Source organism: Capra hircus, chromosome 8 (assembly GCF_001704415.2).
Source record: "Capra hircus breed San Clemente chromosome 8, ASM170441v1, whole genome shotgun sequence".
In the NCBI taxonomy this organism is placed as follows: Eukaryota; Metazoa; Chordata; class Mammalia; order Artiodactyla; family Bovidae; genus Capra; species Capra hircus.
The window spans coordinates 98,221,483-98,238,070 of NC_030815.1; the positions used below are offsets into that span (position 1 = coordinate 98,221,483).

Consider the following 16,588-nt stretch of genomic DNA (forward strand, 5'->3'; position numbering starts at 1 on the left):
CTGACCTTATAGAGCAGAGCTTCATGGTGAAGCAAAATGATTTTTAAGACATGAAAAATTTGACATAAAAATTTCCCTGCTGTTTGAGCCATGACCCTCTCCCCTTTAGTGTGTAATTGTATCTCTATTATATATTGGGGCTTCCCTGGTGGCTCATATGGTAAAGAATCTGCCTGCAATGCAGGAGATCCAAGTTCAATCCCTGGGTTGGGAAGACCCCCTGGAAAAGGGAATGGCAACCCACTCCAGTGTTCTTGACTGGAGAATCCCATGGACAGAGGAGCCTGGCATTACATATTAGCTGCTGCTGCTGCTGCTGCTAAGTCACTTCAGTTGTGTCCAACTCTGTGCGGCCCCAGAGACAGCAGCCCATCAGGCTCCCCAGTCCCTGGAACTCTCCAGGCAAGAACACAGGACTGGGTTGCCATTTCCATCTCCAATGCATGAAAGTGAAAAGTGAAAGAGAAGTCGCTCAGTCTTGTCTGACTTCTAGCGACCCCATGGACTGCAGCCTACGAGGCTCCTCCGTCCATGGGATTTGCCAGGCAAGAGTACTGGAGTGGGTTGCCATAGATGCCCTGAAAAGAAGAAGGCCTACTTGCAGAGAAAAAAAAAAAAAAAGCAATACTTTTTACTTGGTCAATTTCAAGCTACCAACACAGTTGAACTGGCTTACAAAATTTCTGAATAATCAGCAATGGGCTCTCACAAGCCATTAAGATCTAGCTCCGGCTGCATCACCAAATCCCTATACTCCCCCTCCCAGCTGATTAAGAACCACTGCATTACAAGACAACGTGGATTTAATTAAAAACAAAAACAAAAAAATCCGCTTATCAAATAGAACATCGTTAATGGTCTGCACTGTAATAGTTAATTGCTTAAACCCACCTCACACAGATAACTCTTGGGGAAAACTTAGTAATACATGTGAGGGAGAGAGATCAGTCTCCCCAGATAAGGCAGTGAGGGTAACAGGCCTCTTGCCATAGGATTTCACCACAGGATGCCACCCTAATACTTGCTAACTTATGTCTCTGGAAATCTGAGGCAAGCTGTCTCTTGTTTGCTAAAGGATTGGCATTCTTACCTTTTACACCTTGGGATGATCATGAAATTACATCATATTTGTTGTTCATGGATAAGCTCTATACAGTCGTCAAAAACAAGACCGCGAGCTGACTGTGGCTCAGATCATGAACTCCTTATTGCAAAATTCAGACTTAAACTGAAGAAAGTAGGGAAAGCCACTAGACCATTCACTTCAGTTCAGTCCAGTCACTCAGTCGTGTCCAACTTTTTGTGACCCCATGAATCGCAGCACACCAGGCCTCCCTGTCCATCACCAACTCCTGGAGTTCACTCAGACTCACGTCCATCGAGTCAGTGATGCCATCCAGCCATCTCATCCTCTGTCGTCCCCTTCTCCTCCTGCCCCCAATCCCTCCCAGCATCAGAGTCTTTTCCAATGAGTCAACTCTTCGTATGAGGTGGCCAAAGTACTGGAGTTTCAGCTTCAGCATCATTCCTTCCAAAGAAATCCCAGGGCTGATCTCCTTCAGAATGGACTGGTTGGATCTCCTTGCAGTCCAAGGGACTCTCAAGAGTCTTCTCCAACACCACAGTTCAAAAGCATCAGTTCTTCGGCGCTCAGCCTTCTTCACAGTCCAACTCTCACATCCATACATGACCACTGGAAAAACCATAGCCTTGACTAGACGGACCTTAGTCGGCAAAGTAGTGTCTCTGCTTTTGAATATGCTCTCTAGGTTGGTCATAACTTTTCTTCCAAGGAGTAAGCATCTTTTAATTTCATGGCTGTAGTCACCCTCTGCAGTGATTTTGGAGCCCCCCCAAAATAAAGTCAGCCACTGTTTCCACTGTTTCCCCATCTATTTGCCATGAAGTGATGGGACCAGATGCCATGATCTTAGTTTTCTGAATGTTGAGCTTTAAGCCAACTTTTTCACTCTCCTCTTTCACTTTCATCAGGAGGCTTTTTAGTTCCTCTTCACATTCTACCCTAAGGGTGGTGTCATCTGCATATCTGAGGTGATTGATATTCCTCCCGGCCATCTTATTCCAGCTTGTGCTTCTTCCAGTCCAGCATTTCTCATGATGTATTCTGCATAGAAGTTAAATAAGCACGGTGACAATATACAGCCTTGACGTACTCCTTTTCCTATTTGGAACAAGTCTGTTGTTCCATGTCCAGTTCTAACTGTTGCTTCCTGACCTGCATACAGATTTCTCAAGAGGCAGGTCAGGTGGTCTGGTATTCCCATGTCTCTCAGAATTTTCCACAGTTTATCGTGATTCACACAGTCAAAGGCTTTGGCATAGTCAGGTATGACCTAAATCAAATCCCTTATGATTATACAGTGGAAGGGAGAAATAGACTCAAGGGATTAGATCTGATAGAGTGCCTGAAGAACTATGGACGGAGGTTCATGACATTGTACAAGAGGCAGAATCAAGACCATCCCCAAGAAAAAGAAAGGCAAAATGGTTGTCTGAAGAGGCCTTACAAACAGCTGAGAAAAGAAAGGACGCTAAAGGCAAAGGAGAAAAGGAAAGATATACCCTTTTGAATGCAGAGTTCCAAAGAATAGCAAGGAGAGATAAGAAAGCCTTCCTCAGTGATCAGTGCAAAGAAATAGAGGAAAACAATAGAATGGGAAGGACTAGAGATCTCTTCAAGAAAATTAGAGATACCAAGGGAACATTTCATGCAAAGATGGGCGCAATGAAGGACAGAAATGGTATGGACCTAACAGCAGCAGAAGGTGTTAAGAAGAGGTGACAAGAATACACAGAAGAACTGTACAAAAACAATCTTCACGACCCAGATAATCATGATGGTGTGATCACTAACCTAGAGCCAGACATCCTGGAATGTGAAGTCAAGCAGACCTTAGGAAACTTCACTACAAACAAAGCTAGTGGAGGGACTGGAATTCCAGTTGAGCTGTTTCAAATCTTAAAAGATGATGCTGTGAAAGTGCTGCACTCAATATGCCAGCAAATTTGGAAAACTCAGCAGTGGCCGCAGGACTAGAAAAAGTCAGTTTTCATTCTAATCCCAAACAAAGGCAATGCTAAAGAATGTTCAAACTACTGCACAATTGCACTCATCTCACACACTAGCAAAGTAATGCTCAAAATTCTCCAAGCTAGGCTTCAACAGTACGTGAACCATGAACTTCCAGATGTTCAAAATGGATTTAGAAAAGGAAGAGGAACCAAAGATCAAATTGCCAACATCTGTTGGATCATTGAAAAAGCAAGAGAGTTCCAGAAAAACATCTACCTCTGCTTTATTGACTATGCCAAAGCCTTTGACTGTGTGGATCACAACAAACTGTGGAAAATTCTTTAAGAGGTGGGTATACCAGACCATTTGACCTGCTTCCTGAGAAATCTGTATGCAGGTCAAGAAGCAACAGTTAAAACAAGACATGGAACAACAAATTGGTTCCAAATTGGGAAAGGAATATGTCAAGGCTGTATATTGTCACCCTGCTTATTTAAATTATATGCAGAGAACATCATGAGAAATGCTGGGCTGGAAGAAGCACAAGCTGGAATAAGATTGCTGGGAGAAATATCAATAACCTCAGATATGCAGATGACACCACCCTTATGGCAGAAAGTGAAGAGGAACTAAAAAGGTGATGAAGGTGAAAGATGAGAGTGAAAAAGCTGGCTTAAAACTAAACTTTCAAAAAATGAAGATCATGGCATCCAGTCCCATCACCTCATGGCAAATAGATGGGGAAAAATTGGAAACAGTGACAGACTTTATTTTCCTGGGCTCTAAAATCACTGCAGACGGTGACTGTAGTCATGAAATTAAAAGATGCTTACTCTTTGGAAGAAAAGCTATGACAAACCTAGACAGCGAATTCAAAAGCAGAGACCTTTATTTGCCAACAAAGGTCCATCTAGTCAAAGCTGTGGTTTTTCCAGTGGTCATGTATGGATGTGAGGGTTGGACCATAAAGAAGGTTGAGCACCGAAGAACTGATGCTTTCAAACTGTGGTGCCAGAGAAGACTCTTGAGAGTCCCTTGGATAGCAAAGAGATCAAACCAGTCAATCCTAAATGAAATCAGTCCTAAATATTCATTGGGAAGACTGATGCTGAAGCTCCAGTACTTTGGCCACCTCATGCAACGAGTTGACTCATTGGAAAAGACTCTGATGCTGGGAGGGATTGGGGGCAGGAGGAGAAGGGGACGACAGAGGATGAGATGGCTGGATGGCATCACCAACTTGAGGGACTTGAGTTTGAGTGAACTCCGGTAGTTGGTGCTGGACAGGGAGGCCTGGCATCCTGCAATTCGTGGGGTCACAAAGAATCAGACACGACTGAGCAACTGAGCTGAACTGAACTGATGTGAACAATTGACCCATTGGAAAAGACTGAAGGCAGAAGAAGGGGACAACAGAGGATAAGATGGTTGGATGACATCACCAACTCGATGGACATGACTTTGAGCAAGCTCCAGGAATTGGTGATGGCCAGGGAAGCCCGGCGTGCTGCGGCCCATGGGGTCATAAAGAGTCGGACTTGACTGAGTGACTGAACTGAATTGAATTGAATTGAAAGGAATCATTTATACATTTTTTTTCCTTATGTGTGCGTGCTCAGTCGTCAGTTGTGTTCGATTCTTTGCATTCCCTGGGTCTGCAGCCCACCCGACTCCTCTATCCATGGGATTTCCCAGGCAAGAATACTGGAATGGGTTGTCATTTCTTAATCCAGAGGGTCTTCCTGACCCAGGAATCAAACCCAAGTCTCCTGTGACTCCTGCATTGGCAGGCAGATTCTTTACCACCTGGGAAGCTGTTCTTGTAAAAGAGATGGAAATTTTACAGAAAGGAGACAAGGGCAGAGAAGCATTTTGGAATAACCAACCTTTAATCTAACACAAGACTTTGATTTACCAGGTGAGTAAAGTTGGGCAAAATTCTTAACCTCTCCAAGCTTCAGGGTCCTCACCTGTGAAATGCAGAAAGATCCTTGTAACTTGTGCTTCACAGTCTGGGAGGACGTCATTTCCATTGGCACATACTGAACACCGACACCATGCCATGCTCTGCACGAATGAGGCAGGCCAAATGCCTGCCCTTAAGAAGCTCAAGTTTAACCTCACAGATGGACAAACATCTAAACAAGGGAATATAGGCCAACGGCCAACAGACACGCTTAGGTTTCTACTCTAAAATGTGAACGTGTTATCTGACATTCTCTAATACCATGACAAAAATTCTTTACATGTGATTGCTTTTGTGTTGGGAAATAAATGAAGTGTTGGTCTTCACATTTCAACTATAAGAACTGTCTCCAGCCCTGGCTCTTCCTCCATGTAGACTGCTCAGGAGGAATGCCATTGTTGAGAAGGAAACAGAAGCAGTTAGAATGTTCTCAGTCAGAGTGGAAGATACACACAAACTCTTACCTGAAGGATGAGGATGAATGCTGGTGGAAACAAAGCCTGTTGGCCTGAGGGCAGAGGGTGCTCTGGGCATGGTTTCACTAGGAGGTCACTTTGCTTCAGGACAGCCAGCCCTTTCTCTGAGATTCTCGAGTTCCACGCTCCTTGGTGGGTCAGCTTCAAGCTGGCTTCTTCTGGAAGGTAACAGATTTTGCCACAGCACCACATATACTTTAATTTGAAGTCAACCTTCGAAGCGAAAGGTCTGTGTCTCACCCTGCGGGGTGGGGACACAGACAGATGGGCAGCTGAGGTCACATGCTCACACCCAGCCAACCATTGTGGCCAGGTAGATGGACTGGTCTGATTGGCTTAACCTAGGTCATATGCTCTGCTTTGGGTGCTGGAGTCAGGAGTCAGCCCCGGGTCACATCTGATGCCCATATAGAAACTGGGCGTTGTAGGTAAGAGATGAGGGGGGAGATGGAGGGCATCAACTATTGGTTCCACCTGGGGAGTGTTAGCGAGACCTGCGTGTGACTCGTGCTTTAGGGGAGCCACAACGGGCTACAGGTGAGGTTCACGACCTGCTCAACATACAATCCTCTCCTCCTCTTCCCTGTACTAGCACTGCTATCAGAGAGAACTCTTCAATTTTTTTGTCTGCAAAACATTGCTTACAGGCTCACCCCTCTACCTATGCAGAGGCAGAGAGGGGAGCTATGCTCTCAGATAGAGACCACTAGTTGCCATCTCTGCCCCTAACCTGACTGTCACGCACACTTCTCTTCCTCCTCTACTTGGCGTTTTTCCAAGCCACAAAGCTCTTCTCATCCTTCAGGACAGGAAGTTGCCCTCCCCTGCGGGGAGCACCTGCACATTTCAGACTGCAGCCTTTCTGCCCTGCATCCATTCTCCTCCAGAATCAAGTCCAGATCCCTGGCTTCCTGCAGTCCCCCCACCATCCTCATTTGTAGTGGGTTATGCATCTATATTTCTCTGCTATCATTTCAGTGAAGCTTAGGCAGAAGAGGAGATAAACACACGTGGTCAGTCACCTAAGCTGAAATGTGTTGACCCATATTTTTCTATAAAAATTAAATCTGTCGTGCCTGTGGTTGGCTTAAATAAGTTCATATCAGAGTCTCCTAAGTGATTCATGTTTTTACAGCACCTGCCACAGCGATGTTTTTGGAGGAGATGAACAGGAGGTGAGAGCACTGAAGCTGTGACTGTGGAGAAGTTGTTGAGAATGGAGGATGTGAGGAGAACAGATTGTGGAGGTGGGGCGGTAGACACAGACATTGTTTTCAGCGATTGTCAAGACCAGCATGTGGAAGAACATTTACACGCAGCACTAACTTACTGCCTGTGTGATTTGGGGTATACTACATTCCCCTCTGTAAGCTTCCACTTTCCTCTCTGTATCTCATCAGGCTTTTAGGAGAAATATCAAGCCAAGGTTCTTGGGTTGCAAGCCACAGAAATGAATGCTTGCTAATAAAGCAAGTTATGTTAAAGCAGCAGGTATGTATGAAGACATCAGAGAGGTAGAGACTTTGGCAACATAAGAATATAGGTCCTACTGAAAGAATTCACATTCCAAAGAAAATATTATTTTCACCGCTTGGCCAAATAAACTGTGTCGACTGGCACCATCAGCCTCCAGTCTGAAGCTGTCTCCACAGGCAAGAGCCCTGCATAGCACCAAAGCCCTGTCAGTCCCAGAGGAACCCCAACTCCAGGCTACAAACCCAATTCTAGGCAACAGGGAAGGCCCAGATGCCAGGGCATTAGGTGATAAAGGTGATGAAGAACCATGTCTGGTTCTTTCCCAAACCTGCAGTCCCTAGCACAGGACCAGGGACAAAGGGAGCCTCACAGAATGCCCCCAGATCAGGACTCTTTGTCTAAGGTAAGAAGTGGCTCAGGGATACCTGATGGCCCATCAGATTACACAGCTCACCAATGGCTGATTTCACTGACTCTGCTCACGGACCCCCAGTCATGGGCCCCCAGCTGGAGGTGAGGGTAGAAGAGGCAGGAACAACCCTCTTCTAGGCAGACAGTCATTCACCAGCTGAAGTCCTTCACAAGTCTTGATGTCTTCTCCTTCAGCCTCAAAGCTACCAAGTGGTCACCACACCCAGCACTTCCTTCTCCATTCACAGCTTTTCAATATGCACACCTCCACCTTCCCACCCCCAGGAACACTGAGCTCAGGCCTTGTTTCCTTATTAATGTAGCTGCCCCCAGGAGCTGTGTGTGATCCTGAGGAAAGGGCCACACTTGTCATTTCTGTCTCCCGTCTGGGTCTCATCCACAGTAGATGCTTGGTTAAGTGCTTAAAGGTTGCTAACCATTTAGAATCATTGCTATAGTTTAAATGTTTGCTTCCACTCTCCCAGTCCCCAGCCCCCAGCTCCAAATTCCTATGTTGAAAACGTAATCCCCAAAGTCATGCTTTAGGGGAGGGAGAACTTTGGGAGGGTAAGGCCTTCATGGATGGGATTAGTGCCTCAACAGCAGAGACCCCAGAGACACCTCTCATCCCATCTACCAAGTGAGAACGTAGCTGGATGTCAGCGGTCTGCAACCTGGAAGAAGCTTTTCACCGGAAGCCTGCCATGCTGGCACCCAGCTCTTGGACTTCCAGCCTCCAGAACTGTAAGAAAATAGATTTCTGTTGTTTACAAGCCACCCTAGGTGTGGTATTTTGCTATAGCAGCCCAAACCAAAGCATCCATGTTTGTGTGCTTGTAACTAAGTTGCTTCAGTTGTGTCTGACTCTGTGCAACCCCATGGGACACCACTGTCTGTGGAATTCTTCAGGCAAGAATACTGGAATAGGTTGCCATGCCCTCTTCCAGGGGATCTTCTTAAACCCAGGGATCAAACCCGCATCTCTTACATCTCCTGCATTGGCAGGCAGGTTCTTTACCACTGGCACCATCTGGGAAGCCCTCCTGGAAATAATCATGACCCAGGCTCAACCACTGACATGGCCCCTTCCATCGTGGTCCTTAGTTTCCCCATCTCTACATGAGGGAGAGAACCAAATGATTTCCAAATGGCCTTCTGGTTTCTCTTAACATCTTCCAGATTCAGTGGCTCCTTGTGACGCTGTAAAAATAGCCAGTTTTGGCAGGAGTCTAAAAGGAGAGGGCCACTGATGGGTAGAAATGGCCCTTTCCACTCAGGAGACACTCATGGGCTATACCTCTGCGGGGTAGGGAGGGGGGTGCGGCAGATGTTTAGCGAGGCAGTCAAGCAGTGATAAAGCTGTGGGCAGGCGACCATCAGGGGCAAAGACAGGAGACACCTAGTTTGAGTGTCCCACTCACAACATAACTTTGTAACCCAAGCCAGTCCCTTAATTTGAGCCTTTGTTCCCCCCTTGGTCTATGGGTGAGCAAGCAATATGAGTGTTGGTTGGATTGGGCTTTGAACCCTGAAGAGCTAATGGAACAAGAAGCCACATCCTGGGCTCTATGATGATGTCATCCTCAGGAACAGGGCAGAAGGGGAAGGGCCGGTGAGCCTCCCCTCGTGCCTGCTTCTCCTAACCCAACAGATACAGACTGAAAGCCCAAATCCCCCTCCCCACCTTCTGCTATCAGCCTAGAGCAAGAAATCCAGACCAGACAGGAGCCACTGCACTGTAAAATTTTATGTGAAATTCTGAAAATGTGTATAGAGTGGCCTGTGGCTGCCTGCCCCCAGACCTGGCCGGTGGGGACCCTGCTGTTCAGCACTTGCTGTAGATGGCCGCACTGCCCCGCTCCTCAAACTCTTCCTTGCTGACCCACAGCTGCTGGAAGGCCTGCAGGGAAGCCAGGATGGAGCCGCCGGTCCACACGGAGGTCTTCCTCTCGGGAGCCGCGGCCACTGCAGGGCTGTCCCCGGGGCAGAGGAGGCTCAGCTCCCTCTGGAAGCGCTCAGGGAAGCCGTCCAGCATGGTGCAGCCGCCGCACAGCAGCACGTTGGCAGCCATCTCCTCCTTGAAGCCCGCCTCCTGGCAGCGGTTCAGGCAGGCAGCGGTGAGCGCAGGGAGGCCAGGCTGGTTGCTGCCTACCAGGGTGGGCTTGAAGAGCATCTCGGCGCACTGGAAGCGCTCCTGGCCGATGGTGATGAGCTTGCCATCTGGGAGCTCGTAGTCCACGCGCAGATCCTCCAGGCACAGGCCGAGCTCCTCCTCGGGCTTGAGGGCCGAGTAGCAGCACTTCTTCTTGATGTGCTCGATGATGTGCAGGTGGTCGTCAGTGAACTTGTGGCCGGCCTCGTTGAGCAGCTGCAGCAGGTAGTTGGTGAGGTCGCTGCCCGCGTAGTCGGCTCGACTGCTCAGGCCAGGCAGCACGTCGCCCTCGGAGATGGGCACCACATGTGAGACGCCATGCCCACTCTCCACCACCAGCCCAGAGGTCTTGCCATAGGAGTAGATGGACAGCAGCGACTGGGACGTCACGTGCATGGCAGGGATGCCGAAGGTCTCGAACAGCAGCTCCGCATACTTCTCCCGGTTGCTCGTGGGGCTGAGCGGGGTGTCAGAGACCAGCACAGCGTGCTCCTCGGGGAGGATCTTCATGGCCGTGTGGAAGATGTACTCCCAGATGCTCTGGATGCAGTCCCAGTCCACCACGATGCCATATTTGAGCGGGTTGATCAGCTTCAGAGGCGCCTCCATGTTGAGCAGCTCGTGGCCCACGTAGGTATCCTTGCGGGTGTCACCGGAGTCGGCCGCCTCTGAGTAGCGCTTGCCCACCGTGGAGGAGATGAAGTAGGTGGGCCTCGGCTCACCTGCGTAGCCACACTTACAGTACTGGGATCCCAGGTCAATGATGAGCGCCTTGATCTTGCGCACCTTCTTGGGCTTCATCTTCAGCGGAGTGGCCGAACTTGTGTCCCGGATGCCAGCATCAGGACCTGGCAGTGTGCCTGCCTCTCCTGGGTCCCCCTGAGCCGTGCCCATCGGCTTGGGGCTAGGGCTGTTCCTTGTCGCCATCTGCCTTCCTTGCTCACCTGTCTCACATCCACATCCTAGAGCTCCCTGGGGAGAAATGAGGGTCTGTCTCTAGCAGTGACTTGGCAACCCCTTGGAATTGTGATGTCACATGGGCTGGTCCATTCTGGCAGTTGTAGCGGGGGGCTTTGTCTGGGCAGGCCCTTGATCTATCCCCCCCGCCAACCCCACTGGCCTAACTCAACTTTGCTTCAGGACAGAACAGGTGGCCAGCACAGTTTTAGAAATCCAAGCACACTTGCGTCTCAGAGGTTTCTGCTCTTTCTCACCTTATATCCTTATTCCTAATCCCCCGTCCACTAGCTGATCACCTCTTGCTTCTCAGCTTGATGAAAGGGTGATAAGGTAGGCTGCAGTCCATGGGGTCGCTAAGAGTCGAACACGACTGAACGACTTCACTTTCACTTTTCACTTTCATGCACTGGAGAAGGAAATGGCAACCCACTCCAGTGTTCTTGCCTGGAGAATCCCAGGGATGGGGGAACCTGGTGGGCTGCTGAGAGGTCGCACAGAGTCGGACACGACTGAAGTGACTTAGCAGCAGCAGTGAGCCAAAGGCTCTCCCGGGTGATGCTAGCGGCAAAGAACCCACTACTAGATGTAGTGCCAGTGCAGATGTATGAGACACAGGTTCAATCCCTGGGTCAGGAAGATCCCCTGGAAGAGGGCATGGCAACCCACTCCGGTATTCTTGCCTGGAGAATCCCATGGACAGAGGAGCCTGGCAGGCTAAGGTCCATAGGGTCGCAAAGAGTTGAACATGACTGAAGCGACTTAGCACAGCACACACACAGCCCGGTGAGCCAAGCACTGTAGCAGGCATCTCACATGACACTTCACAGAATCCTGGGAGATAGGCAGAGCTGAGGAAATCAAGGTTCAGAATGCAAATGACTTGCCCCAGAGCAAACAGCTCTTGGAGTGTGCTATAACCCAAGTTCCTCCAACTTCAGTGTACCAGGTCTCCTTAAAGCATTTGAGAGCTCTAATGATAGCAACCCGGCCACAAGCAGTGCCCAATCTAGTCGGGAAGATGAATGGATGCAGAGGAGTTTGCAGGTGGACATCTGTTAGGAGGACACAGGAGCACAGAGGGAGGGAGTCAGAAGGTTCTGCAGAGGGGGTGCCCACATCGAGTACTGAAAGGTAAGTGGGTGCCTGTCAGGTAGCTTAGAGGAGGGACAGGCATCCCAGGCAGGGAGCGTAGCCTGAGCAGAGGCTCTGAGGGAAGCATGGTGCAGTTTCCAATAGTTAGTGTTTGGAAAAATAGATGAGGATAAGGTCGTGGAGGCAACTAGGTGCGTGTGCTCGGTCATGTTCCACTCTCTGCAACCCTTTGGACTGTAGCTCGCCAGGCTCCTTTGTCCAAGGGATTTTTCAGGCAAGGATACTGGAGTGAATCGCCGTTTGCTACTCCAGGGGATCTTCCTGGTCCAGGGATCGAACCCACATCTCTGGAGGCTCCTGCATTACAGGTAGCTTCTTTACCCGCTGAGCCATCAGGGGTTGGGGGGACCTCAAATGCTAGAGGTAAGGGCTTGGATTTAACTGATGACACGAAAGGCTAAGGACGGCAAGCATGGGCAGTGGGGGAAGAGCTTGTAAAACCGAGCATGCCAGGCTTTGAGTGTCTTACAGGTCAAGTGGCACAGGGTGAATAATGACCCGCCCACCCCCCCCGCAAGATGTCCTCATCTGAATCCCTGGAATCTGTGAATATTTTACCTTTAGTAAGTGCTTGGCAGAGTTGCCATAGTAGCAACTGGTCCTAAGTCAGATGGTATCATGTCTTTGCTCAAAATTCTCTAGTGCTTTCTGACCTCATGCAGAGTTAGAGCCAAAGTCCTAGCAATGGCCTGTGAAAAGGGAATCTGCCTGCAATGCAAGAGATCCAGGTTCAATCCCCGATACATCTTTAGAGGAAATGCAACCAACTTCAGTATTCTTGCCTGGAGAATTCCATGGGCAGAGGAGCCTGAAGGGCTACAATCCACAGGGTCCAAAGAGTCGGACATGACTGAGTGACTAACCCCCCCACCCCCATATATTTATTTTGGTTATTGTCTGTCTCTCCCCCAACCCCCACCGACTAGAATATAAGTTCTCTGAGGGCAGAGATTTTTGTCCTTTTGTTCCCCTCACTGCTGCCTGCCTTGCACATAGTGAGCACTCAAGAAATACTGATTGGATAAGGCAGGTTTATTACAAAATTTAGAAAAAAGGAAATCACTTCAAAAACTCTATCTCAAATATACCCTAACACAAGACAAAGTTTCCCAGTCACTAGAAAGCCCTGGGACACTCGATTATGTCATAATCAGTGATGTCACCACTGGAGAAATTCTCAAGTTGCCCTCTTATTTCAGTCTTTCAGGCCTTGAGGCCGGTGGGATTGAGGAATTTTCTGAGAGCAAGATGGCTCTTGAGAGCATGTGGGCACCACAGGCAGCAGTCATAGGGGATGGGCCGTCCGAGAGAGTAGGTGAGCAGGGCTCCCCACACACACAGGTCCTCCAGACCGCCTCCTTGAAGGATGGCCCAGCCAAGCGGGCAGTGTGGGTGCGCCGGAACCATTCAGAGCCAGAAACTACAACATCACCTGAGGTCAAGAAGCCCAAGCTAGAGCTGACCAAAGCCGTGGTCGTGGACCTTGGCACAGGCTACTGTAAATGTGGCTTTGCCGGGCTGCCAAAGCCCACCCACAGGATCTCAACCACAGTGGGCAAACCCTACATGGAGACTGCCAAAACTGGTGACAATCGCAAGGAGACATTCGTGGGGCATGAGCTTATCAACCCAGAGGTTCGTCTCAAGCTGGTTAACCCTCTGCGACACGGCATCATTGTGGACTGGGATACAGTGCAGGATATCTGGGAATATCTCTTCCATCAAGAAATGAAGATTGCCCCAGAGGAGCACGCGGTCTTGGTTTCAGATCCACCCCTGAGCCCACACACCAACAGGGAGAAGTATGCCGAGATGCTGTTTGAGACCTTCAGAACACCCGCGATGCACATCGCCTACCAGTCCCGCCTGTCCATGTACTCCTACGGCAGGACCTCCGGCCTGGTGGTGGAGGTCGGCCATGGCGTGTCCTACGTAGTCCCCATCTACGAGGGCTACCCTCTGCCCAGCATCACCGGACGGCTGGACTATGCGGGCTCTGACCTAACAACCTACTTAATGGGCCTGATGAACACTGCAGGGAAACACTTCACCGAGGGCCAGCTGGACATCGTGGAGGACATCAAGAAGAAATGCTGCTTTGTGGCCCTGGACCCCATTGAAGAGAAGAAAGTCCCAGCTACTCAGCATATGATCCAGTACACCCTTCCAGATGGGCAGGCAATCTGCCTGTGCCAGGAAAGATTCCTCTGCTCGGAGATGTTCTTCAAGCCTTCTCTGATTAAGTCCATGCAGCTAGGCCTCCACACCCAGACGGTGTCCTGCCTCAACAAGTGTGACATCGCCCTCAAACGAGACCTCATGGGGAACATCCTGCTCTGCGGGGGGAGCACGATGCTCAGAGGGTTCCCTAACCGTCTGCAGAAGGAACTGAGCAGCATGTGTCCCAATGACACCCCCCAGGTAAGCGTGCTGCCTGAGAGAGACACGGCAGTGTGGACTGGGGGCTCCATCCTGGCGTCGCTTCAGGGCTTCCAACCGCTGTGGGTCCACCGCTCTGAGTACGAGGAACATGGACCTTTCTTCCTCTACAGAAGGTGCTTCTGAACTCCAAGGCAGTATGGTCGCTGTGACATGCATCGGCTTTGCTGGGTGAGCACCCATCTCACACACAGGGAACAGAGTCAGCCCGTTCACTTCTGTAGTAGTAAACAATCCTCATGTTTCCTTCCACAGTGTGTTTCTCTTTCCTTATGCACTGAGAACTTCATGCATGAAGCATCTGCCTTAGAATATGCATTTGCCCAAACAATCGTGGGGGCTGGACGAAGGAGAGGGCCAGTGGGGGTAGGGGTGGGGGGAGGGAAGGAAGGGGGAATGATTATGGACCAGAAAGACGTGCATTATGTTGACTGCTGAAGTATTTGGGGGAGAAACTATCTCTACAATTACTCCTCTGTCCCTTATTTTGTATATCCCCCACATAAGGTACTGTAGTACTGTTAAACTCTGGGAGTGTGACAGATTGAAGAGTAAATGCTGTCGTGGCATGTAAGAATATCCCTTTCAATAAACAGCAACAGGAAGTACACGGTAATGGTTCAATCTCCCACAAAGGAGCAGGGCACCTTTCACACTTGATCAGCACCTCTGAAGGCTCGAGGAGCTGATGAAGATGTCTGACAACCTGCTTTGATTGCACTTTCTTTTAGTCCCAGTAGTCACTTATGATGTCTCAGTATCAGTTCTTACCAAGCCATCACGGTGACTAGCTGCTGAAACCCATGCGTTATGAGCAAAGTATGTGTTATCTTAAGGGAAAAACTCTTCAGGGAATAGGTGCTATATAGATCTCCCCCTTTAAAAACTGGGGGAAGATTTATCTTGGGGTTTATCAGCACTAAGGTCATGAGGATGCAACCCACAGCCAATCTCCAGACACTTCAAACAGCAGCTGCTCATCTCTGACAGGACTGGATTCTCCATCAACCTGCAGGGTATACAAGGAGTTTGGAATGGGCTCAGGATAAAGGCTGCTGGTTTAGCAGTGGATGCTATGGGTTTGTGGGAGGTTGTTCCATTCTGGTCACTCTAACCCAACTGAAGAACCGAAGGAACATAAAGACGCTCATGGCCTGGAAGCCCTTCCAGGGCCCAGCATGGTAGGGGGTATTCCTGCAGGCAGTTTGTAAGTAGCTCACTGGACTCCTCTGTCCATGGGATTTGCCAGGGAAGAATACTGGAGTGAGTTGCTATGTCCTTCTCCAGATCTTCCTGACCCAGGGATCAAACCCATGACTCCTACACTGGCAGGTAGATTTTTTACCACTGAGCTACCAGGAAGCCCGTGACCTGAGTCTATTCACCTGTAAAATTGAATTCAAACGCCTACCTCACACAGCTGATTACACATATGAGATATAAAACAACAAAAATAAAGTTTAGCTTTGAAGAAACTATCAGAGATAAACATTTGAAAACTAGTGTGTGGCCTCCAGGAAGTGATCCTAAGAGTTGTTAGATATGTAGATTTCTTCCGCTTAAATACAGAAGCCCAAATGCCTTACCAGGATCCTGAGCCACACATACACCCAAAGGTGCACACATTCAAGCACGCATAGGAGAGCTATGGCATCTCTACCAGGCTCAGGGAGAAACCCTACAGAGCCATCCTTATAACCTCCAGGTTTGCCTTACAGACAGCCTTGAAAGATGCAAATGCCTCACCCTGGAGGCCTGGTGAGTAAGCACAGATGGCTGGCACCAGCAAGCTAGAGGAAAGAAGCAAAAATAGCCACAGAACGGCTTAGTCAGCAAGGATAAGCCTTACCCTGGAGGATCAGGGCATCAGATAGGAGTTGGGTACACTGACTTGAGAGAGGTCTGCCTTGTGTTTCTGCCCAAACCACTACTGTCAACACTCGAAGAACATTCATTGATGGGAAGGTTGAAGTCTGGTTAATTCTTAACCTTTGGACCTCTTTGACAGAGTGGTTAAAGCCTATGGACCCCTCAGAATAATATTCTTTAAACACATCAAATAAAATACATAGGATTATAGAAATACACTATCTCCAGATTCCTTAAGGGTCTATGAACCCCCCTATTAAGAACCCCCAAAAGGTGAAGAGGGTCTTGATGAAGTGGAGGCAATGGGAGATGATTCTAGAGAATGGGAATTCCTAGGCCATCCTAAGAATAAATGCCATACTGCATTTTAAAATGAAAAATACCAATATAAGGCTGAACAACTGTATAATCTCTTTTCAAAGCACTTTTATGAATTCTCTCACTTGTTCCATATTAGTAGCCCTTGCAGAGAAAAAAGCATCTTCCTCATACAGAAAAAAAGATGAAGTTTTTAGTATTTGAAGCCATCTTAGCCCATTGGCTCCCAACTGGAACAGTTTTGACTACCGAGAGACATTTGGTAATGTCGAAAAAGCAAGAGAGTTCCAGAAAAAAACATCTATTTCTGCTTTATTGACTATGCCAAAGCCTTT

The 16,588-nt window shown here is 48.8% G+C and overlaps 2 protein-coding genes across 2 annotated transcripts; one reads left to right on the forward strand and one right to left on the reverse strand.

The window, feature by feature from the left end:
- ACTL7B (actin like 7B) lies at positions 9,092–10,496 on the reverse strand. The gene has a single exon (XM_018052843.1). The coding sequence runs from the start codon at positions 10,440–10,442 to the stop codon at positions 9,189–9,191; it is 1,254 nt and encodes a 417-aa protein (XP_017908332.1). The 5' UTR covers positions 10,443–10,496; the 3' UTR covers positions 9,092–9,188.
- Positions 12,802–14,318, forward strand: ACTL7A (actin like 7A). Its single transcript, XM_005684278.2, has one exon. It carries the CDS (start codon positions 12,876–12,878, stop codon positions 14,190–14,192), a length of 1,317 nt encoding a protein of 438 aa, XP_005684335.1. The 5' UTR covers positions 12,802–12,875; the 3' UTR covers positions 14,193–14,318.

Coding starts and splice junctions, on each gene's coding strand:
- ACTL7A (XM_005684278.2), top strand. CDS start 12,876: ATGGCTCTTGAGAGCATGTGGGCACCACAGGCAGCAGTCATAGGGGAT.
- ACTL7B (XM_018052843.1), bottom strand. CDS start 10,442: ATGGCGACAAGGAACAGCCCTAGCCCCAAGCCGATGGGCACGGCTCAG.